Genomic DNA, 24,373 nt, shown 5'->3' on the forward strand with positions numbered 1-24,373 from the left:
AACTTGTCGTGTTTGGAGGAAAAAGAATACTGAGTTGCATCCATCAAACATCATACCTACTGTAAAGCATGGTGGTGGAAACATCATGCTTTGGGGCTGTTTCTCTGCAAAGGGGCCAGGACGACTGATCCGGGTACATGAAAGAATGAATGGGGCCATGTATCGTGAGATTTTGAGTGCAAACCTCCTTCCATCAGCAAGGGCATTGAAGATGAAACGTGGCTGGGTCTTTCAACATGACAATGATCGAAAGCACACCGCCAGGGCAACGAAGGAGTGGCTTCGTAAGAAGCATTTCAAGGTCCTGGAGTGGCCTAGCCAGTCTCCAGATCTCAACCCTATAGAAAACCTTTGGAGGGAGTTGAAAGTCCGTGTTTCCAAGCGAAAAGCCAAAAACATCACTGCTCTAGAGGAGATCTGCATGGAGGAATGGGCCAACATACCAACAACAGTGTGTGGCAACCTTGTGAAGACTTACAGAAAACGTTTGACCTCTGTCATTGCCAACAAAGGATATATTACAAAGTATTGAGATGAAATTTTGTTTCTGACCAAATACTTATTTTCCACCATAATATGCAAATAAAATGATAAAAAAAACAGACAATGTGATTTTCTGGATTTTTTTTTCTCAGTTTGTCTCCCATAGTTGAGGTCTACCTATGATGTAAATTACAGACGCCTCTCATCTTTTTAAGTGGTGGAACTTGCACTATTGCTGACTGACTAAATACTTTTTTGCCCCACTGTATATCTGCATCTCCAGAGAATCCAACAAGACCGAGAAAACACTGACCCAGTCTAAGCTGGACAAGAGAAAAACAAATGAACAGCACAGAACATAAGCACACTGCACGTGTGCCACAGAAACAAAACCAGACACTTATCTTTGCTGAATTGACAGCTGAGCAGGAGAAGCCAGAAAGTGATCCAACACTTCAGAAGAAACATTAACAACTGGCAAGGGCTAATGAACCCTGCACACTTAAATATCCCAGTCAGAACAGCAATCAGCAGATACACCTGGCCAGGACTGTGACTCAGAGACAACTGCATTCCCACCTACAACCACTGGAGGGAACCCAAGAGCAGAATTCACAACAACAGTCGTAGCCATAAGCTTTGAGTCTGACACAAATTTTAGTTTTCCCTAACATTGCTGATTCAGTGTTTTTTAGATCTTTTAGTCAGATGTTTCTATGGTTATGGAGTTGTGTTGGAGGCTATATCAGAAAATATCTGTACAACACAGGGATTGGATTTGACTACAGAGAACCGGAATACAGTTATTTTCTTTGATGAAGATCCCTTCAAGACTGTTGGGGACATCTGGAATAATGGTTGAAGAAAAGGTGAGCCCTACCATGAGTCTTGTGTCTGCCAACAGTAAAGCATCCTGAAGCCACTCGTGTGCGGTTACTTCTCATCCATGGAAGGGGTCCACTCACAAGTTTGCCTAAAAACTGCCTTGAATAATGAATGGGATCTAAACATCCTACAAGCGCAACTTCTCCCAACCATCCAGGAAAAAATTGGTTGTGAACAATGCTTTTTTTTTTATCCGTGGCCAGGAAACTCCCCATCATCCATTCCAATATGATCCTATGGTCAATTCTCAAAAAGGAAGGGACAAACGATAACATAGAAATTATGATAGACTCCAAGCACTGATTAGACAAGTCACCCGTCAGGATTTGGCCCAAAAGCTGATATGCAGCTGCCAGTGCAAAGTGCAGAAGTCTTGAAAAATAAGGCTCAACACTATAAATAATGAGTCTTTACATAAACTTGATATATTTGTTAATAAAATCTACGAAATGATGATAATTGTACGTCAGTAACCATAGAAACATCTGCCGACAAGCTCAAAAAACACTATGGCCACGTGCACACATTGAGTATTTGATTAGTTTTTTACGTCAGTATTTGTAAGCCAAAATCAGGAGTGGAACAATCAGAAGAAAAATATAATAGAAACATATGCACCACTTCTGTATTTATCACCCACTCCTGGTTTTGGCTTACAAATACTATAGTGAAATACTGACCAAATACTCAATGTGTGCATGTGGCCTTAAGACGCAAGCTTTGTTTCAGTCTCCAGACCTATGGCCACGACTGTATATGGATCTTCAGGGGAAGGATTTATTAAACGTTAAAAGCTTCGCAACCTGAAATTCCATTGAAATAACAAGGAAGAATTCGATTGCTGTAAAAATCACAGACCGCCAACCATCTTTATGGGATTTGTCTCTAGCGGTAAAATTCCTGCAATCCCAGTTATGGAAAACTGTTCCTAGCGGCAATATTTTTCATCCGAAAACTTAAGGAGCCATCTGCTAATCGCTTAATTATTAATTATCTATTCCAGCCCCATCACTACAGTAGGAGACCTGAATCTGCTGTTTTACCATTTATATCCTTACTAGAAAAATGTTTTGGTTCAGTTTAGATGACGCCTGTAGAGGGATAATGCGTTGATAAAATGCAGGCGCCATTGTGCTATGGAATACTGATATATCTACAGAACACACAATGACTTCTAAAAATTCACCTGATAGTTATGGCTTTATATTCTAAAGTAACACCAAATCATCATTTCTTTACCACACTATTCAACCATTTGTATATTTATACCTATTTCTGGGGTTGGGCACTGGACAGTTAATTTGCCCCCATTATTCTTGCCCACAGATCTGCACAGGTAAATTTCGAAGTTAGCAGCATGACAGTGATTCTACTTCTAGCAAAGATGGGTCAGCTTCGGGGGGGCAGTCATCCTGCTTACTCAGACTCTGCATATACAATCTGGGTAAGCAGGATGACGGCCCCCGCGGAGCTGACCCAGTTTTACCCAAAAGAAAATTGTGAATAGAAGTTTTAAAAACTTGATTAAAGAGTTATTTAGCGCCATTCACCTGCTTATTCCGTTCTTTCTGCACTGAAGCGCTCAGGCCTTGGTTTTTCAGTCGCTCTTTGAACATTGCCTGGCGATTCCTAGCTTCTGCTCGCTGGGCCTTTTGACTCCGCACTTTCTCTTGCAACTGCTGATTCTTCAACTCTTCCAACAAAATTCCCTGATAGTGTTTGAGCCGCTCCATTTCCTGGTGGTGGATGTAAATACAGTTATTACACTGCACCCTCTATGGGACCCTCATCTCCACCCTACACACAAAGCTGGCCATCCACATCACACAGCCTGCTTTGTACAAATGGGTGTGGACCCCCTTTTCTGCGTGAGTCATTTCATTTACATGGCTTCCCATGGAAAGATGACGGCTGACTGGCCCCTTATTCACATTGAGGTCGGCTGACACAAAATAAGTTTTTAAAACTAGATACAGGCTAGGACCGTCCCGACGGGATACACCTTGTCGCGGTGAAATGGCTTTTACGCTTTTTTGACCAAAATACTGTTAACCAAGTACCCCATATTATTTACATGTACTATTACCTGTTTTACTTATTACAAGGTATATTATGCTCAGTTTGTTTTTTTCTTGGGTTTTGTAATAAGGCCACGAGGGGAAGGCAATTAAGTTGCTGCCAGGCACTTCTGGCAGTGACTGATCACCTCCAGCATAAAAAAGGACCAGACACTGAGATTCGAAATGCCCAATCTTAGGCTATGTTCATGCAGCGCCCCAGAGATCTGGTCGTTGCAGTATGACACTCTGCCGCTAAGGGGAGTGATGGTACGTCTGATGGCACTGAAGGAATTCTACTGACCAGGTATCACCAGCACACATTACACTTCACACTCCGGCCACTAGGGGGAGAAAAAGGCTTTATTTATTGGGCCACTCCTCACACTTGTAAAACTAGGGGTTGGATAGGAAGTTAGTCAGAAGCTGACTGGGTTGGATTCAGGCAACATCCCATGGCAGGGGGTGTTGCAGGGAGAAGATTCAGGGGGGTACCTGTCAGACGTGGGAACCTGGCAGGGACCTAGCGAACAGAACGTTACGGAACCGCACCTGCACTACCTTGCGGCGGTATCCTAAGAAAGAGACACGAAGCGAAGGATATTGTGGAACAGTGAGAAACGAGATCAAGCACAAAGGAGAGCCAGTAGGAGTCGTTCCCCCAGAACGGCAACATCCTACTGAGGCGCGTAGCCGGTGGCCAGAACACCGAGGAAGTAACTGACTCCATGTATTACTTAAAACTCCGCAGGACAGTTAATTATAGGTTGGCTGTCTACCTTAAATTTCCTACAAAGACATAGGGGGCAACGCGTGGAGAGGGGCGTCTCTAGAGTCCCGGAAGAGCTCTGAGCCTTCCCGTCATACAGGTGCTTCCTAGCCATAACATACCTGGGGACGAGAAACTAGGAACATCTGGAACGAAATAGAAAGAACGAACGAACTAGAACAGAAATTGTGAGGACTATACCGAATGCTCAGCAGGGTAGCACTACAACACACAGGCGCTATTGGTAGGCTACGATTTCCACCTGTAAAGGGAACTCTGGATGTGCCATCGGACCGGCCGGTCTCAGACAGCCCTGCTAACTGTGCTCTGGATTGCGGATCCTGAAGTCTTCAGTAAAGAGGTAAAGAGACTGCAACCTGCACTACCTTGCGGCGGTATCCTAAGAAAGAGACACGAAGCGAAGGATATTGTGGAACAGTGAGAAACGAGATCAAGCACAAAGGAGAGCGAGTAGGAGTCGTTCCCCCAGAACGGCAACATCCTACTGAGGCACGTAGCCGGTGGCCAGAACACCGAGGAAGTAACTGACTCCATGTATTACTTAAAACTCCGCAGGACAGTTAATTATAGGTTGGCTGTCTACCTTAAATTTCCTACAAAGACATAGGGGGCAATGCGTGGAGAGGGGCGTCTCTGGAGTCCCGGAAGAGCTCTGAGCCTTCCCGTCATACGGGTGCTTCCTAGCCATAACATACCTGGGGACGAGAAACTAGGAACATCTGGAACGAAATAGAAAGAACGAACGAACTAGAACAGAAATTGTGAGGACTATACCGAATGCTCAGCAGGGTAGCACTACAACACACAGGCGCTATTGGTAGGCAACGATTTCCACCTGTAAAGGGAACTCTGGATGTGCCATCGGACCGGCCGGTCTCAGACAGCCCTGCTAACTGTGCTCTGGATTGCGGATCCTGAAGTCTTCAGTAAAGAGGTAAAGAGACTGCAACCTTGTGTCCTCGTTATTGTCTGCACCTCACACCATCGCCATCTACATCACTGGGAAGCCCTGGGGACATACTTCACCTGTGGGAATGTATACCATCTAGCTGCCATTCCATCACCCCAGCGGACCCCAAGCAGCGTCGGTCATCCTGACCGAACACCACAGGTGGCATCACGAAACCTTGACAGACTCCTATCACCTTTTATTGGACGCCCCTTAGCAGGGTCACGGACCGGGTCCAGCCACCGTGACAACCCCAGTACTGAGACAGAAAGGACCGGTACCGAGTAACCTGTGGCCCTGTGTCTGGGGGCGCTCCATTCACACTAGGTGTTTTTTTATGCTTTTTTATGCTAATTTTTAGCTGCATTTGAAGGTGCCAGCTGTGTCATGCACACAGCTTGTTTTTTTTTTTGTCTTTTGTATTTCTCTAGTCACCTTCCACGATAGCATAGGAGGATGTCTCCATTCCCTAATGGGGACAGGAAGCACAAGAGGTTAAAAGGCCCCTCCTTCCTCCTATTCGCCAGTGTCTTTCCTGTCCTCTAATGGGGCATGGAGAGGTTTCGTATGCTGTGTGGCCGGCGAGCGCAGTATACCTGGTTTTTCCTGCCAGGCAGTGGTGGTCGTGGGCTCTGCCTTCCTCCGCATTCCTGCTGCTCCCGTCTCCCCGTGACTCGGGACCTTCCTGGCCCACCTGCGCCTTCCGTGGTGGTAAAGCGGGCCAGTGATCCCCGGCGGTGTCCTCTGTGAGCTCACCGCCATTTTCCTCCTCTGTTGCGGTGTTCGGCGTCCCGGAAGTGACGTCACCGCTGCACGTGCGTCACTTCCGGTCATGCGTTCCACTGTGTGGAACGCTTCTGCTTCCTGGATTTTGCTTCCTACGGCCCCTGGATCTCTGACGCCGCAGATAGCACACCGCTCCACGTGGCGGCCTGCTCTAGGACCCGGGGAGGAGGAGGGAAGCTTGATTGACCTGCGCTCGGGGCTGGGTTTATTTTCTATATAAACCGGCCTGAAGACACCTCCAGGTAAGACTGATCCCTGTCAGAATGGATGGTGCTTCCTGCCCTGCATCTGCAGAGCCCAGCGCTGCCCCTGCTCCAGTAAGTCTGCAGGGTGTGGGTCCGAGCCAGGGTAGTGGGTGCCCTTCTATTTTCCTTACTCCACTCTCCCTCTTTTTCAGGGAGACAAGTCTGCCCAGAAATTCCCGACCAAAAAGTCTTCAAAATGTTTAATCTGCAGCCTGAAGCTTCTCTCTCTATGGGAGAAGAAGCTGTGTCAGGGGTGCACAGATAAAGTTGACAGAGCCGAACAGCCTTCCCTCCTTGAGGAAATCTGTACCCTAGTTAAACATGAAGTACAATCCTCTCTAGCCGCCTTCCATCCACCTCCACTGCGCGATCCATCTCCTAAAAAAAGGATTCAAATTGGGGACTCCGGCTCTGAGTCTGATCACTCATATTCATCCTCCTCGGAGAGATGGGGTGAACCTTGAAATTCTAAATTTGTGGAAGCGAGAAAATATTTTTTTCTCCTCTGATTATATTGATTAGCTGGTAATGGCAGTTCATAACACAATGGGCTTACAGGAGGTGTCTGTTCCTCAATCTATTTAGGATGAAATGTTTGGAGGATTGAAGTCGGAAAAGCAGGTGGGGTTCCCAGTACATAAAAATATCCTAGACTTAATATCTCAGGAGTGGGAGCTCCTGGAGAAACGCCTAGTCACCCCTTCTGAAATGAGACATAGGTTTCCCTTAGAAGCGGGCTCTCCTTCATGGGATGTGCCAAAGGTCGACATACAGGTAGCGAGAGTTGCAAAGAAAACCTCGCTTCCTTTTGAAGACTCCTCTCAGCTGAGGGATCTGTTAGATAGGAAAATGGAGAGCTTACTGAAAAAGTCATGGGAAACCTCCACCTCGGGGTTAAAATCCAACATTGCTGCTACCTGTGTCGCAAGAGCCCTCTCTGGATGGATAGATGAGCTGGAGAAACATATTTCTCAGGGTATTTCGAGAGGAGAACTACTGGACTCTCTTCCCATGCTTCAAAAGGCTTCAGCCTTTCTAGCGAACGCCTCTATGGAGTCTATTAGGATTGCGGCCAGATCCTTAGTCCAATCTAATTCTACCCGAAGAGCCCTTTGGCTCAAGATGTGGAGCGGGGACGTTACCTCGAAAATTAAGCTGTGCTCAATTCCTTTTAATGGCGATTATCTCTGTGGTCCCGCTCTAGATGAAATTCTGGAAAAGGCCACAGATAGGAAAAAGACCCTTCCAGAGCAAAAACCTGTCAGGAAGCGTTTTTTTTCGTGCCCCCCAATCTAATACTCCTCAAACTAGAGGTAAAGGGAAAACTGGGAGATGGAGCTACGCCAAGGGAAAGGGAAAAAATATCCTCATTCCCCAGCAGCAGCAGGATAAATGACTCCATCCGTTGGGGGGAAGGCTCGCAAAGTTTGTCCATCATTGGTGGGCCATTACCAATTGTCAGCGAGTCCTCAATGTGATACAAGAGGGCCTACTGATAGAATTAATATACACCTCCCCCCCCCCCTCGAAATCTGAGAATTACCACCCCAACATCTCAGGGGGCCTATACAATGATGATGACATGCCTTGGGGACCTTCTAAAATCAAATGCAGTCTCCCCTGTACCCCCTCCCCCATGCACTATCGACTATTCCTGATAAAGAAACCATTAGGGGAAGCATGAGTCATAATAAACTTGGAAGATCTCAATCATCATATTTTATACAGCAGATTCAAGACGGAATCGGTGAAATCTGCTATTCCCCTGATCGGTCCAGACTCTTTTATGGTGACTATCAAAGGACGCGTACTTTCACGTGCCGATTCACCCCCCGACACAGGAAATATCTCAGATTTGCAATTCAGTACAACCAGCACGTAAGACATTTCCAATTCAACGTGCTCCCTTTCGGCATTTCTTCAGTGCCGAGAGTTTTCTCCAGGATAATGGCGGAAGTAGAATCACATATCCGCAGACAGGGAATCTGTATTGTCCCTTACCTGGACGATCTACTACTGATAGCCCCCTCAGCTCAGACTCTGACCAGTCATGTTGCGAAGACTCTCAATATCCTCAGAACACTGGGGTGGCTCCCAAACCTGAATAAGTCCCAGCTCTAACCTTCCAAATCAAGAAGGTTTCTGGGAGTTCTGTTAGACTCAGTAAAACAGAAATCTTTTCTCCCAGAGGATCATCGCCGGGCTTTAATGGAAAATGTAAAAGATTTCAGAGAAGACAGATCTCCAACTATACGGAAAAGCATGCCAGTTCTGGGTTCCATGACTGCCTGTATCCAGTCAGTGTCCTGGGCTCAAGCTCATTCCAGAGTCCTTCAAGCCCATATCCTCACAAACTGGGACAGAAATCCGGGCTCTCTAAACAAAAGAGTATACACTCCGGGGCGTGTGAAAGCTTCTCTAGCTTGGTGGTTGAACCCCAGAAACATCTGCAGGGGTGTGAACTGGTTGCAATCCCCCTTGCAAACTTGGCCGGGGGGCGGTAATATTGCATACTGCTTTTCAGGGACACTGGAGTCAGACAACGAGTGCCAGGTCCTCCAATTTCAGGGAGTTGAAAGCAGTAGAGTAAGCTCTCCTAGCCGCAAACAGCTTAATATCAGGCAGTCACGTAAAAGTTTATTCAGACAACACGACTACTGTTGCTCACCTCAAGCATCAGGGGAGCTCAAAATTCAACAGCCTGGCAGGCATCTCAAACCCGAATATTCTGCTGGGCCGAAAAACACCTCTCCCTCACAGCTGTCCACTTGATGGGGTCTTCCAACCTTCAGGCAGATTTCCTGAGTCGCCAGAACATTCAGCCAGGAGAGTGGAGCCTGAACAAAAGAGTCTTCGGGATGTTGGTGGACAGATGGAGCCTACCAAAGGTCGATTTATTCGCCTCAAGACAAAATACACAGGTCAAAACCTTTTCTTCTCTGAATCTCAGAGACCATTCCAGAGGGGTAGACGCGTTGGCCCAACCATGGAACTTCCGTTTAGCCTATGCCTTCCCGCCAATCCCAATATTGGCGAAAACCCTTCAGAAGGGCAGAGAGGAGCGGGTGCCGACCATTTTGGTGGCCACGGTATGGCCGAAAAGAAGCTGGTTCAATCTCATCATCTAACTACAAATAGACGGGCCAGTCCACCTGCCGTTAGATGCCGATCTTCTTCTCCAGGGGCCCTTCCAACATCAGAACCCCCAAAAATTGAACCTGGCAGCCTGGTTGCTGAAACCCAAGTTCTAAAGGCTGGAGGACTGTCAGACGCTGTAATTTCTACGTTGCAAAGGTCTAGGAAACCGGTTACTAATGCAATCTACAGTAAGGTGTGGAAAACATTTTCATCCTTCTGTTTACCTAATAATCCAGATCTACTTCATCTGAATATATCACGAATATTAGATTTCCTTCAGCGTGGGTTAGAGTTAGGCTAGGTTCACATTGCGCTAGTGCAATCCGTTTAGCGGATACGCTAACTGATTGCGCTAACACAATGTCCAAAAAGGGATTGCGTTTGGCAATCCCGCTAGCGTAGATGCCCGATCTGCGCTAGCGAAGAACGGACCCTGAACGCTGCAAGCAGCGTTCGAGGTCCGTCCGAAAATAACGGCACATCGCTGACACATGCCAAAAATGGCATACGTTAGCAATGCGTTAGCGATCTGTTAGCACATTGCAGTCAATGGGTGCGCTAACGGATCCGTTACATAGCGTTAATTGCGGCAATTTCGCCATGTAACGGATTCCGTTAGCGGACACCCACTAACGCAATGTGAACCTAGCCTTAGGCCTTAGACCCAGCACACTAAAGGCTCAAGTTTCCGCTCTCAGCGCTGCTTTTGACCAAGACCTGGCCAACCACCGTTGGATCAGAAGATTCATAGTATTAGCTCTTAGATCACAATCTGGGAAACAGCCCATTGTACCTTCATGGGATTTAAATCTAGTTCTTAGAGGGCTCACACAAGCACCGTTTGAACCCTTGACTTCTTGTTCTCCTTAATTCCTGTCATACAAAGCTGCCTTTCTGGTAGCGATAACCACAGCAAGAACTTCAAGCCTTATCAGTCAGAGAACCCTATTTGTTATTAACAGATGACGCTACAATCCTCCGTCTTGATCCATTTTTTCTACCAAAGGTAGTGTCTGATTTTCACCGATCTCAGAGCATTATTCTTCTCTCTTTCTGCCTGAATCCAGCAAACCCAAAAGAGGAAGAGTTCCATACTCTCGATGTTAAACGTACTGTCCTACACTACCTTGAACAAACTAGCTCTTTCAGAGTTGATCAAAACCTGTTTATCCATATGTCAGGTCAGAAAAAGGGTAGAAAGGTAGCAAAAAGCACCATCTCTAGTTGGATCAAGAGGGCCATACGAGAATCCTATCTGGCCCAGAACTTGACACCTCCAATCAGGGTCAAAGCCCACTCTACAAGATCTACTTCAGCTTCATGGTCAGAAAGAGCAGGCGCTTCCATCGAGCAGATCTTCAGGGCCGCAACATGGTCTTCACCACATACCTTTACCAAACACTACAGATTGGACTTATTGTCCAATAGGGATCCAGTGTTTGGCCGGAAAGTTCTCCAGGCTATTGTCCCCCCCCTAGTGCAGAATTGGTTGGTACTCCTCCTATGCTGTCATGGAAGGTGACTAGAGAAAATAGAATTAGACTTACCGGTAATTTGGTTTCTAGGAACCTTCCACGACAACACTAATTCCCTCCCTTTCCTTGGATTAATCCTGGGTTCATTAAGGTAACTAGTGCTATGGTATCCGTTATAAGTCACGGGCGAATAGGAGGTAGGAGGGGCCTTTTAACCTCTTGTGCTTCCTGTCCCCCATTAGGGAATGGAGACATCCTCCTATGCTGTCGTGGAAGGTTCCTAGAAACTGAATTACCGGTAAGTCTAATTCTATTTTTGTGCTTTGCTGCATTTTTTGGACACAGAGCATGTCACTTCTTTCAGTGTTTTTTTTTTCAGAGTTTTTCACCAAAAGCGCCACGAAAATGTTGCCTCAGCTTTTTTCCTGCCAAGCACTCAGGTCTTGCTGCAGAAAATAAAAACGCAGCAAAAACACCCAGTGTGAACTTAGCCTTAATGTGTCAAATGATGTTGGGGAAAATCGAAGGTCTACGTGCACATTAGATGGCCGACCAAAATCATCTGCTCTGGCTGACAATAAAGGGATTGTCTCATCTTAAAGGGGTAAAATTACAAAGTCCTTGTAAAAATAATCAATTTTTCAATTTACCTTTGTTCTCAAGAACATTGGGATTTTTAATTCTGGAGTTTACTGTTAGTTGGCAAGTTTCTCAGACTCTTACATAAGTCTATCAATGGTGGCAGGTCCTTAGCCAAGGAGGCAGCACACGGGCACAGGAGCTGGATCCAGAGCGCTTCTCTGATACTGCAGAGGTAAAACTGTCTATGCCTGCAGATCGGCTGCTCTTTTGATTTGCCAATCAATCAGAAGCGCACCACCTCCCTTAAAGCCAGAAGACGTGTGGTGGAGACAGAAAATCAGACAACCCCTTTAATGTGTACATGGACATGTTTAGGATACACTTTCATCAAAGCTTGTACTCCAGAAAACTGGCTTGAACGGTTTGACAAGTCGCAATACCTTTGAATTGGGGTTTGGACTTAATGGACCTGTGCTGTTTTTATTCAACCTTATCAATTATGTAACAAGAAGATTAGGAAATTTGATGGGACGGTCCAGAAAGGCATGGTTACTTTCTTTTAGAAACAGCGCCACCCCTGACCATGAGTTGTGAGTAGTATTGCAGCCAAGCCTCATTCACTTATGCTTTTTCTAATCCATGGGCAGCCTAGGGATTGTCAGCAGGATACGGTGACATTTAATGCACACTATATTCTGTGGAAGGGTGTCATGTCTGTTGGCAAAGGACGAGCTTCCTACATTTTGGGTTTATGTAGAAAATGAAATTGTTACAAAACAGATGCAAACTGAAGAAGGTCCCATTGACTGTAATGGGGTCTATCCGGAATCCCTTTTCCACCAGCATAAAAAAAAAAAAAAGTCTATCATGCAGCACTTTTGGTTCTTTTGTAGGTTTAGGAATATAACAGCTACCAACCTGCTTGGAGATCGAAGACGACGACGATCCCAGCAGTTTAACCCTTTGGATACCATCAGCGACCTAAGCTATTGGATGACATGGCAGCTGAGGTCCTAACCTAACTGTGTGCTTACTGACAGGCAGAATACAGTAGTATTGCAATATACTATATTAACTGTGAAAATTTTTTGTAAGAAAATGTATATAAAAAAAATCCCCTAAATTAGGCTTTTGTTAGGTAAAAAAAATATATTGAAAACATGGCCTAAATGATAACATTATGTAACCAATAATGGAGTCCTTCAGTAGCACATGAATGATACACGCCTGATGTCAGGCCAACATGACGGAGCAGCCGTTATTTCTATCGGTCCATAGGCGATAATGAGTTGTTACCTTCTCGTGCCTTTTGCGCAGCTGATGCTTCTGCAGAGCGTATTGTTCAATCACTTGGTGTCGAAAAAGTTGGTATTTCTCCTGTAGGTGGCGCTCTTCTAGCCTGAGAATCACAGACTCACGAGCTGCAGAAAGAGCGTATGTTAGATAGATTCATCTTATAGCGTTGAAAGGGGAAAAAGCGGGGGAACATAAAATCACAAAATAATCATTAGGGACACCTAAATGAGCACTAAACCTAACCCCAAAAACACAATACTCTAGATCTGGTGTTGGAGACCAAGTGGGATTCTCTTAATTTAGCAAGCTATCACTTACTGTATCTATAGGATAGTTGATAACTTGTTTATAACTGGGGGCATCACTGCTAGGACACCAGAATTCAATATTGGGGTTCTGAAGTGCCCCCTATAAAAGGAGCACTTCATAGACTTCTCCATTCCTTGCCCATGGGACTGCTAGAGTTGGGACCGCCATGCACATTAGACTATTATTTGGCTGGCAGCTATCTCGGCCATCTTTCCCATAAACAGGAGCGCTGGTTCGGCTGAGTGCTTCTGTGTTCACTATGTTGTAAAAACTGGGGAACAAATAAGCGCAATAGGGTCTTACACAATGATTTTATCAGCAGCGCAGAGGATCCACTTATTCATTTTAGGCACTTGTTTTTTCTATGAGAGAGCCATCACCGCACATGTTTGGTTGTGGCTAGTCTCAAGGACGCAATACGATCGGCAGTCCAAAATCGGTATTTCCCCCGACAGTAATGTGTTAGGGTGCCCCATACAAATTAGAGTGTCGGCTGAAACTCTCGATATCGGTGGGTTCGGACCACATTAATCTAATTAGTGACCTCTCAAGTACTCAGCAATCCTGGTGAGAACTTGCTAGGTTGGGACGACAACCTCTTTGATCCTATGTGTAGCCACCAGGTAAAAAATACAAAGCTTATGTCAGACATGCGGTCTCCACGGTGGGCACCTACCTCTCTTAAGGCTGTGGATTTTACTGAGGTTTTCTCGTTCTATGCTTACGACCTTCTTCTTATGTTCATTTACTACTTTCTGCAAAGCCATATTCAGCTCCTGTTGTTGCTCTAGAAGAAATTTTTCCTGTAACGAGAGAACTTTCAATAGAGCAGTGTATATCTGAATGAAGGGACCGGCGGGAGATAGAGTGTAGTGCCGCTAATTGTGCATCTATTATGGCCATTGTTTCCGTGCTCTCTATGTTTTTCCTATACTATAGAGAGACTGCTGTTGCCTCCTGGAAGCTATTCTGCTTTCTTTTCCAAGGGAACATAATCTGCAAAATTCCCTACACTATATAGCTTTTTTACATAGAGTCCAAAAATGAGGTAGGATAACATTGATTTTGCTTCTGACTCTTTTGGCTCCCAAATTCCTTTTAATTAAAGGCGCCTTTTTTTGTAATGTACTGGTATTTATAAAAATCATTGTTACTCTGACTAACTTGTCATGGAAATTGGTGGGGTGGGGTGGTCTGGGTGATAACAATACCCTACTCTGTATGTGGCCTCGTAGAGTTTCTATAGATCATGTACTCATTCATGAGCTCAGTGTTTCAGCCTGTTGAGCAGAGAGCTGCAAAGAGGATTTTTGAGCAAAAGGTGGGGCTCTCAGGACCCAAACCCTACCCGTCTGTAAGGGAAGACATGGTAAAAACAAAGAAGATAGGTACCCGTTCGACATCAGTTCACACACACACATGGACACAACATTCAGGGTAAAGTCATAAAGTCCCGCTGTGGTCAAAACCCTGTCTACCTGAGGACGACCAATACATGCATGATTTTGAAGGTTTAACTTGAGCTATTTGGTGGTTGAGTGGAGTTTCGACCACATGAGCAGATGTACCAAAGCTTTTCACTAGTGAGGAGCGAGTGTACTCGTTGCTGGGGTTTTCCCGAGAACGCTCGGTTGACTTCCGAGTATTTGTTAGTGTTCGGAGATTTAGTTTTCATCACGGCAGCTGAATGACTTACAGCTACAGGTCCTTCTCAAAAAATTAGCATATAGTGTTAAATTTCATTATTTACCATAATGTAATGATTACAATTAAACTTTCATATATTATAGATTCATTATCCACCAACTGAAATTTGTCAGGTCTTTTATTGTTTTAATACTGATGATTTTGGCATACAACTCCTGATAACCCAAAAAACCTGTCTCAATAAATTAGCATATTTCACCCATCCAATCAAATAAAAGTGTTTTTTAATAACAAACAAAAAAACCAACAAATAATAATGTTCAGTTATGCACTCAATACTTGGTCGGGAATCCTTTGGCAGAAATGACTGCTTCAATGCGGCGTGGCATGGAGGCAATCAGCCTGTGACACTGCTGAGATGTTATGGAGGCCCAGGATGCTTCAATAGCGGCCTTAAGCTCATCCAGAGTGTTGGGTCTTGCGTCTCTCAACTTTCTCTTCACAATATCCCACAGATTCTCTATCGGGTTCAGGTCAGGAGAGTTGGCAGGCCAATTGAGCACAGTAATACCATGGTCAGTAAACCATTTACCAGTGGTTTTGGCACTGTGAGCAGGTGCCAGGTCGTGCTGAAAAATGAAATCTTCATCTCCATAAAGCATTTCAGCCGATGGAAGCATGAAGTGCTCCAAAATCTCCTGATAGCTAGCTGCATTGACCCTGCCCTTGATGAAACACAGTGGACCAACACCAGCAGCTGACATGGCACCCCACACCATCACTGACTGTGGGTACTTGACACTGGACTTCAGGCATTTTGGCATTTCCTTCTCCCCAGTCTTCCTCCAGACTCTCCCTTGATTTCCGAATGACATGCAAAATTTGCTTTCATCAGAAAAAAGTACTTGGGACCACTTAGCAACAGTCCAGTGCTGCTTCTCTGTAGCTCAAAAGTGGCTTTACCTGGGGAATGCGGCACCTGTAGCCCATTTCCTGCACATGCCTGTGCACGGTGGCTCTGGATGTTTCCACACCAGACTCAGTCCACTGCTTCCTCAGGTTCCCCAAGGTCTGGAATCGGTCCTTCTCCACAATCTTCCTCAGGGTCCGGTCTCCTCTTCTCGTTGTACAGCGTTTTCTGCCACATTGTTTCCTTCCAACAGACTTACCATTGAGGTGCCTTGATACAGCACTCTGGGAACAGCCTATTTGTTGAGAAATTTCTTTCTGGGTCTTACCCTCTTGCTTGAGGGTGTCAATGATGGCCTTCTTGACATCTGTCAGGTCGCTAGTCTTACCCATGATGGGGGTTTTGAGTAATGAACCAGGCAGAGAGTTTATAAAAGCCTCAGGTATCTTTTGCATGTGTTTAGAGTTAATTAGTTGATTCAGAAGATTAGGGTAATAGGTCGTTTAGAGAACCTTTTCTTGATATGCTAATTTATTGAGACAGGTTTTTTGGGTTATCAGGAGTTGTATGCCAAAATCATTAGTATTAAAACAATAAAAGACCTGACAAATTTCAGTTGGTGGATAATGAATCTATAATATATGAAAGTTTAATTGTAATCATTACATTATGGTAAATAATGAAATTTAACACTATATGCTAATTTTTTGAGAAGGACCTGTATTAGCCAGGCTGAGTACATGTGGGGGTTGCCTCATTGCTAGGGAATCCCCACATGTAATCAAGCTGTTTAGTAGCTGTAAATCATTCAGCTGCTGCGATGAAAACTAAATCTCCGAGCAGTCATAAATACTCGGAGGTCACCCGAGCGTGCTCGGGAATATCCGAGCAACGAGTACACTCGCTCATCACTACTTTTCACCCTTCCTGTGACTCCCAGATGGGTCCAGCTTTTTGTTCATGCCAGGGAATCCTCCAATAGGCCCAAGATCTGACACTAATGGGCCAACCCTATTTCATGGTGACTTTGAAGCTAACTCTTCCATGGCCTTTTATTTCTTAGTTGGTTCACAAATACTACTTGATACATCTGGTGATATGACCTATGAGAGCAATGGCAACGATGTGCACATGTTCTGTATAGATGCAAGTTCTCAGAATTCACTAGTTGGTCTGAGGAACCCCAGTCAAAAATTGTTGCATTGTAGAAAAAGTCAACTTTGCCTAATAGCAGCCTCCTCTGTCTGCTGACACCCACAGGAGAATCCTGAGACCCTCAACATCGGATTAGTATAAGACTTGCTCTGATTTTTTTCTTGGATCCTCACCAACGAAGGCCTTTAGTGTGATGGGAAGTTTATTTTCACCTCCTTGTTCCATTTTAGCACTCTCCAGATTCTGGATCAGAATTTTTCAGTATTTTTTTTCCAGCCAAGAAAACCTTGCTTCCCTTTTTAATAGTGTTGGGTATGTTCACACGTTCAGGATTTCCATCCTTTTTTTTTCAGGACAGTTTTTTTAAAAAACTGCAGCTCTTGGCAGAAAACGCAGGTCCTTTTTTTGTCCTTTTTTTGATGCGTTTTTGATGCGTTTTTTGATGCGTTTTTTGATGCGTTTTTTTATCCTTTTTTACTGTGTGTTTCCTAGGAAGCTTTTTAGGGCTAAAATGGCTGAAAATACCCTAACCCTACCCCTAACCCTAACCCTACCCCTACCCCTACCCCTAACCCTACCCCTACCCCTACCCCTAACCCTACCCCTACCCCTAACCCTACCCCTAACCCTACCCCTAACCCTAACCCTACCCCTAACCCTACCCCTAACCCTAACCTTAGTGAAAAAAAAAAAAAAATTCTTAATTTTTTTATTGTCCCTACCAATGGGGGTGACAAAGTGGGGGGGGGTGTCATTTACTATTTTTTTATTTTGATCACTGAGATAGGTTATATCTCAGTGATCAAAATGCACTTTGGAGCGAATCTGCCGGCCGGCAGATTCGGCGGGCGCACTGCGCATGCGCCCGCCATTTTGCAAGATGGCGGCGCCCAGGGAGAAGACGGCCGGACGGACACCGGGATGCCGGGTAAGTATAAGGGGGGGAGATTAGGGCACGGGGGGGGCATCGGAGCACTGGGGGGGGGCATCGGAGCACGGGGGGGGGGCATCGGAGCACGGGGGGGGCATCGGAGCACGGGGGGGCAGCCACACTCCGCCCACGCACTTCCGCCCGCTCCCCCGCACTTCCTGCTGCAGCGGTTCTGCACATCAAATCGCAGTAAAACCCGCAGATATATTTTTGATCTGCGGGTTTTACTGCGATTTTGACCTCACAATGGAGGTCTATGGGTGCAGAACCGCTGCGGTTCAGGAAGAAGAATTGACATGCTCCTTCTTTTTTCCGGGAGCTATTCAGCGCAGCTTTTTTTTTTACAATTTCCGGACCATGTGCACAGTGTGTCCTGTTTTCCATAGGGTACAGTGTACTGTACCCTGCATGGAAAACAGCTGCGGAAGCGCAGCGGCAAAACCGCCGCGGTTCCGCGGTAAAAAACGCACTGTGTGAACATGGCCTTATGGTCTCCCCTGCCTATGCAGCAGCTCCGGCTCTTTTTACCAGTTGCAATAAAAATATGGAATATATTAATTTATAGGAATTTTAGGCATATATGATCATAGTGCAACCCCATTTCTAAAAAATCCTGTAAGAACTCCAAGGAAAAGCCTGAAATATGTCAAATAATATTCAGATATTTTATGCTTCTAATACATTGACACATTTTCTTCTTCTATCCATATGGTGCCTTCTGGGAAGTTGATATTCTCCACCCACACCAATTTCCAACAGTCAGTTTTTATTCTACTCGTAGAACAGTTGACTGACATGATTTGACAGAGGATGGGTGTCAGACTCGTGATTTTAAGTTTTACATACGTATATTTTATTATATTTAGTTTTATAAAATACTGTATAGGTGGACTTGGCGCAGTAAAAGAAGATATAAGCAGCAATTTTCACAATCCATTTGTGAAAATCGCTGCTTATTTTTTGTTTTAAATGGAACGTGTCAGCAAAAATACAATGTTATGTTTATATTATTGTTCAAGTGATTTTTCCTTTTAAAAATGCAATATTTAGCTACAGCTTTAGTGGGAAATTGCAGGTAAATACCATTTTATAGGGAATCTGTCAGTAGGATCAACCCTCCAAGCCATCTATATGGGCATGTAGGTCATAGGAAGATGACTAAAATGATACCTTGATATCTGCAATTAAATGTCTCATTCCAGAGAAAATCACATTTTTCTTAGGGCTCATTTCCACTTGCGAGGAAAACGGACGAGTGCAATCCGATAAAAAATCGGATTGCACTCGGACCAATGTTATTTAATAGGTGTCTTTTCATTTGCGTTTTTTTTCTCAGCCGAAATCGGACTAAGAAAAATCTGGGTCGGCTGAGAAAAAAATCGCAGCATGCTGCGATTTGCTGCGGGTCTCGGACGAGACTCGCCAATGGAAGTCGATGGATGCGAGAGAAAAAACGCATGGAATATGGACCATCCGTATTCCATCTGTTTTTTACGGATACCTTACCATTCTGTGGCATAGAACACTGTAAAGAGTCCTGTAAATGTCTGTATAAAAATAGTTGCAGAGAAAAAAAAACGTATTGCATACGGATGTCATACGGATGTAAAACGGATGGTGCGATTAAAAAATCGCATTGAACTCGCATCACAAACGCATGACAATCGCATACGTTACATCGTTTTTTCGGTCCAGATTACGGACTGTTTTTTTTTCTCACAAGTGGAAAGGGGCCCTTAATATGTAAATAATCTGTTAAGATCTATGGGCTGGACATAGATCTCCCTGAGAATTTGCCTCAAGAGATTATTTTAAAGGAAAGGGGGCATTGCCTGTATGAGACACATAATGACTGACAGTCTGGTCTCCTGATCTACATGTCTCACACTGGTAACAGCCCCTTTCATATAAAATAACCTCTAGAGGCAGATTTTCAGGGAGATCTACAGGTGCTTCTCACAAAATTAGAATATCATCAAAAAGTTAATTTATTTCAGTTCTTCAATACAAAAAGTGAAATTCTAATTTTGTGAGAAGCACCTGTATGTGCAGCCCATAGATCAGATCTTAACAGCTCATTTAGATATTATGAAAAATGTGGATTTCTCTGGAATAAGATATCGGATCACAAATATCCAGGTATCATGTTATTCAGGTTCCTATGACCTACATGACCATATAGACGGCTTAGGCGAGTTGATCCTACTGACAGATTCTCTTTAAGCGTAGCTTTCTAATTAGAAGTGAGGTGCAGAGCGAAAAATGCAGAAATATTCTCCCTGTAGCTGCAATTTCATTAAAAAGCCACATATGTTTAAAATGGTATTTACCTGCAGATTATCCCTATTGGTGCAGGTTAAAGGGGTTGTCCAACCTTGGGACTAAAGTCATCAGTAATTTACATGGCTGCAAACTTCGGACTCGTGGTGCACACACTATCATGATTCCACTGTATTCCTTGTGTGTGTTTGCAGTCATGGTGCCACACGTAGGTGATTTGCATACTTGCAGCCACATGACGACTGGACTAGCTCAGCTTTTCTCAATAGAAGTGAATTGAGAGAAGCCAGATGAGTCTAGTTGACATGTGACTGCAAGTATCAAAATCACCTACACGTGATCACATGCTTGCCAGCAAGCACAGGAAATAAAGTGGAATTGTGACAGTGTGCGCACTGCACACGCTTCTATGATTCGACAGACTGCAGCCAAATATATGACTGCAAACTTTTGTCCCAAGTCCGGACAACCCCTTTAATGCTGCTTCTTTTTAGCTGACCAGTTCCATTTAATGCCCCAGATCCACCTGTATATTGTATCCTTGCTTTTATTGTTCAGTTTTTGGCACCGTTTCTGAGTGTAATTTTGCAATGTATTTTGGTCATGACCACAGTGGATAAAGCTTTGTTACCTCTTGCCTTTTGTCCTTGAACTCCAATTTCTTCTTGTTCCTCTCCTTCTGATGCTGAGACTTGATTCGGAGGGCGTCTTGCTGCAGGCGGTTGGTGTGCTCCTGCTCCCTTCGTGCTCGTCCCTGCTCCATCTGTCTCTCCAAGGCCTCGATCTCTCGCTCATAATACTGTTTTTTACTCTGCAAACGCACAAAACCTCTATGTGAATACAAGCGTCGGATCCTTGGAGAAAATCTGCAATCCTTGAACCTCCTAGCAATCAAGTCAAGCATTAACCATTAACGTTGCATTGATGCATCCCCTGCCATCCATATTAGATCCCCCCTGTTATCAATAAGTCATAGAGGGGATGCCTGGGAGCAATTTCTGCTTAGTCTCCTCTAAGACGCCTGTCAATGGGTTGAGCTTGTGACCTCGCGAGTCCCCCAGCCCACCCATTGTCTACAGCTTTGTCTTGTGACCCCACTTACTATAATCTCTTGTTCAATGTGTCGGAACATGATCTCCCTCTCTCTCTGCATCCGCTGCTCCAGCTGGCTCTGGGCTTTCATCTCTTCCTTCTGCAGCACTCTCAGCTGCTGTAGCTCCTGGCGCCTGCAGAAAACATCAAATGGAATATATTATGTCCTGCCTACGATTCCATCGCCAAGCGTTGGAGAGATGCCACAGGCGGGCAGAGCATGTGAGGAGCCGCAATCGTGCCATACCTAAAGAGCTACAGGTCGACGCTTCTGATCGTGATGAATGTGTACCCCTTGCCCACACACGGTGGAAGCAGCCATTTTCTGGGCTAAACCAAGTTTTCCCGACCATGCAGCTTAATAATTCCCTTGGCGACATCACCATTAAAGGAAGCATTTGTGATGTCATTAGTTTCTAAAGAATTTATACACTGCATTCTCATGAATATTCATTTATACGACGCTGTTTAATTGCCCAGTAGGTTAAAAAAAATAAGCACCTGTCGCTTACACACAATGAAGTCAGCCATTTTATGGTCCGGTACACCATAAAAAAAAAAAGAAAAATCATTATGAAACGTTTCTCGTTAGTATAAATGTGAGTCGTGACGATTTCGGCTTTGGTGTAAGAGAGGACCATCACGTGAATGACCCATTCACTAGATGAAATGAAAAAAATGCCCCCTTTAACACAACCCTCTCACCCCCCTAAATACAGCTCGGATACCCCCACCCCTCTCTCCCTCCTTGACCTCAACCTGAGGGGAAATAATAGGTAACATTCTCAAACGGAATCGTCATGTTGTGAAAGAGTCTTTATTTTAAAGGAAAGCGGTTTTCGCAGAAACAGCTGGAGTCTCTGCCGAGAAGATTTGGGGAACAAAAATGAATAGGAAAATCTGCCCGTAGCACCAAATCACAGCGCAGCTTTCATTTCTTATAATCCGCTTAGAAAATAAAAAATGCATTGTGATTTGTTGCTATGGGCAACAAAACACTTCATAAATCTGCCTTTTTCTTGAAGGCAGCTAAGCAATGATGGAACAGATATGAAAACAAGGAGTTAAGAAACGTGTTAAACTTTAAATTCCTAAAAGTGCATCCCGGTTACATTGATGGCAGCTTTACACCCCATTGGCATACTCTCATCTCAAGCAGCGTCATCAGGTGTCACCTGGAATGACTTTTCTACAGTCTTGAAGGAGTTCTCAGACATGCTAGTGACTTCACTCTACATCCAATTCATTCCAAACTATCTCATTTGGGTTAAGGTCATGAGATTGTGGAGGCCATACCGTCTAATGCGATACTCCATCCCTCTCCTTCTTGTTCACATTGCCCTTATGTAGCCTGGGGATGTGTTTTAGTTCATTGTCCTGTTGCAAAACAAATAATGGTCCCAAGTGTAAACCAGATAAGATTGCATGTCATTGCAGAATGTTTTGGTGGCCATGCTGGGTAAGTTTGCCTTGAATTTGGAATAAATCACCAACAACGTCACCAGCAAAGCACCTCCACACCATCACACCTCTTCCTCCATGCTTCACGGTGGGCACAACACATGTAGACACCATCTTCTCACCTTTTCTCTGTCTCACAAAGTCATGGTGGCTGGTAAGAAAAATCTTGAATTTTGTCTCACCAGAACACAGTACAGATTTCCACTGATCTAACGCCCAGTCCTTATGTTGCTTGGCCCAAATAAGGCTGTTCTTGTTTGTAGACCTCAGTAGTGGCTTCTTTCCAGCAATTTGACCATAAAGGCCTGCTTCTCGCAGTTTCCTCTGGACAGTTGATACACACCTCCCAACCGTCCTGTATCCCGCGGGGCAGTCCCAATTTTGAGAGTCTGCCCCGCGGTTACGGGCGGATCCGTACTTGTCCCACACTGCAGAGCCGCGTCCCTCCACCCACAAAGAGCTACACACCACATATATGGCTGCCACTGCTCTGTGCGCACAGGACCTGTGATGAGGTCACAGGAGGGGAGGAGTCAGGATCAGGAGTCACATGATCAAGGGTCTCTGTGTATTGCAGGACTCTGCCGTGCTGTCATGGTGCTGGATGAGGGTAAGCTTATGTGTGGGATCAGGAGGGGATTACAATGTGGTTGTAGCAGAGCCGTGAGTGTACCAGGTGTTTGGAGCAGAGCCATCTGTGTATGAGGTGTACGGAGCAGAGCCACGTGTGTACGAGGTGTATGGAGCAGAGTCGGGTGTGTACAAGGTGTATGGAGTGGAACCATGTGTGTAAGAGGTGTACGGAGTGGAGCCCTGTGCAAGGTGTACAGAGTGGTGCCGTGTTTGTACGAGGTGTACGGAGCAGAGCCGCGTGTGTAGGAGTAACTGTGTGGCCATTATACTGTATGCAATATCATGTGTGGCCATTATACAGTATAAAGCATCATGTGTGGCCATTATACAGTATGGAGCATCATGTGTGGCCATTATACAGTATGGAGCATCATGTGTGGCCATGATACAGTATGGAGCACTGTGTGGCCATTATACAGTATTGAGCATCATGTGCGGCCAATATATAGTATGGAGCATCATGTGCGGTCATTATACAGTATGGAGCATCATGTGTGGCCATTGTACAGTATGGAGCATCATGTGTGGCCATTATACAGTATGGAGCATCATGTGTGGCCATGATACAGTATGGAGCACTGTGTGGCCATTATACAGTATTGAGCATCATGTGCGGCCAATATATAGTATGGAGCATCATGTGCGGTCATTATACAGTATGGAGCATCATGTGTGGCCATTGTACAGTATGGAGCATCATGTGTGGCCATTATACAGTATGGAGCATCATGTGTGGCCATTATACAGTATGGAGCATCATGTGTGGCCATTATACAGTATTGAGCATCATGTGCGGCCAATATATAGTATGGAGCATCATGTGCGGTCATTATACAGTATGGAGCATCATGTGTGGCCATTATACAGTAAGGAGCATCATGTGTGGCCATTATACAGTATGGAGCATCATGTGTGGCCATTTTACAGTATGGAACATCATGTGTGAACATTATACAGTATTGAGCATCATGTGTGGCCATTTTACAGTATTGAGCATCATGTGGGGCCATTATACAGTATGGAGCATCATGTGTGGTCATTATACAGTATTGAGCATCATGTGTGGCAATATTTTTTGTTTATAAATATTATTTATGAAACCGTGTGATCAGCAGTGCTAAATGGGAGTGGTTGGGACGTGGATATGGGTGTGACTAGTTGTGAAATGGGTGTGGTCAGAGGCGTGGCCTAAAATTTGCCGCGCGCACCACAAACTTTATCCTTCTTTCCCTTCTCCAAAAGTTGGGAGGTATGGTTGATATGTGACTG

The 24,373-nt window shown here is 44.8% G+C and overlaps 1 protein-coding gene across 1 annotated transcript in view; it reads right to left on the bottom strand.

The window, feature by feature from the left end:
* Window positions 1–24,373, bottom strand: part of LOC138676916 (STE20-like serine/threonine-protein kinase) — a 105,100-nt gene that overhangs the window by 16,448 nt on the left and 64,279 nt on the right. The window contains exons 11-15 of the mRNA XM_069766617.1: window positions 21,021–21,144; window positions 20,550–20,729; window positions 13,672–13,798; window positions 12,687–12,811; window positions 2,919–3,104 (exon numbers count right to left, since the gene is read on the bottom strand). Coding sequence (XP_069622718.1) covers window positions 2,919–3,104; window positions 12,687–12,811; window positions 13,672–13,798; window positions 20,550–20,729; window positions 21,021–21,144 — 742 coding nt within the window. The remainder of the gene's footprint in view (window positions 1–2,918; window positions 3,105–12,686; window positions 12,812–13,671; window positions 13,799–20,549; window positions 20,730–21,020; window positions 21,145–24,373) is intronic.

This window comes from Ranitomeya imitator, chromosome 4 (genome assembly GCF_032444005.1).
Source record: "Ranitomeya imitator isolate aRanImi1 chromosome 4, aRanImi1.pri, whole genome shotgun sequence".
NCBI classification, from domain to species: domain Eukaryota; kingdom Metazoa; phylum Chordata; class Amphibia; order Anura; family Dendrobatidae; genus Ranitomeya; species Ranitomeya imitator.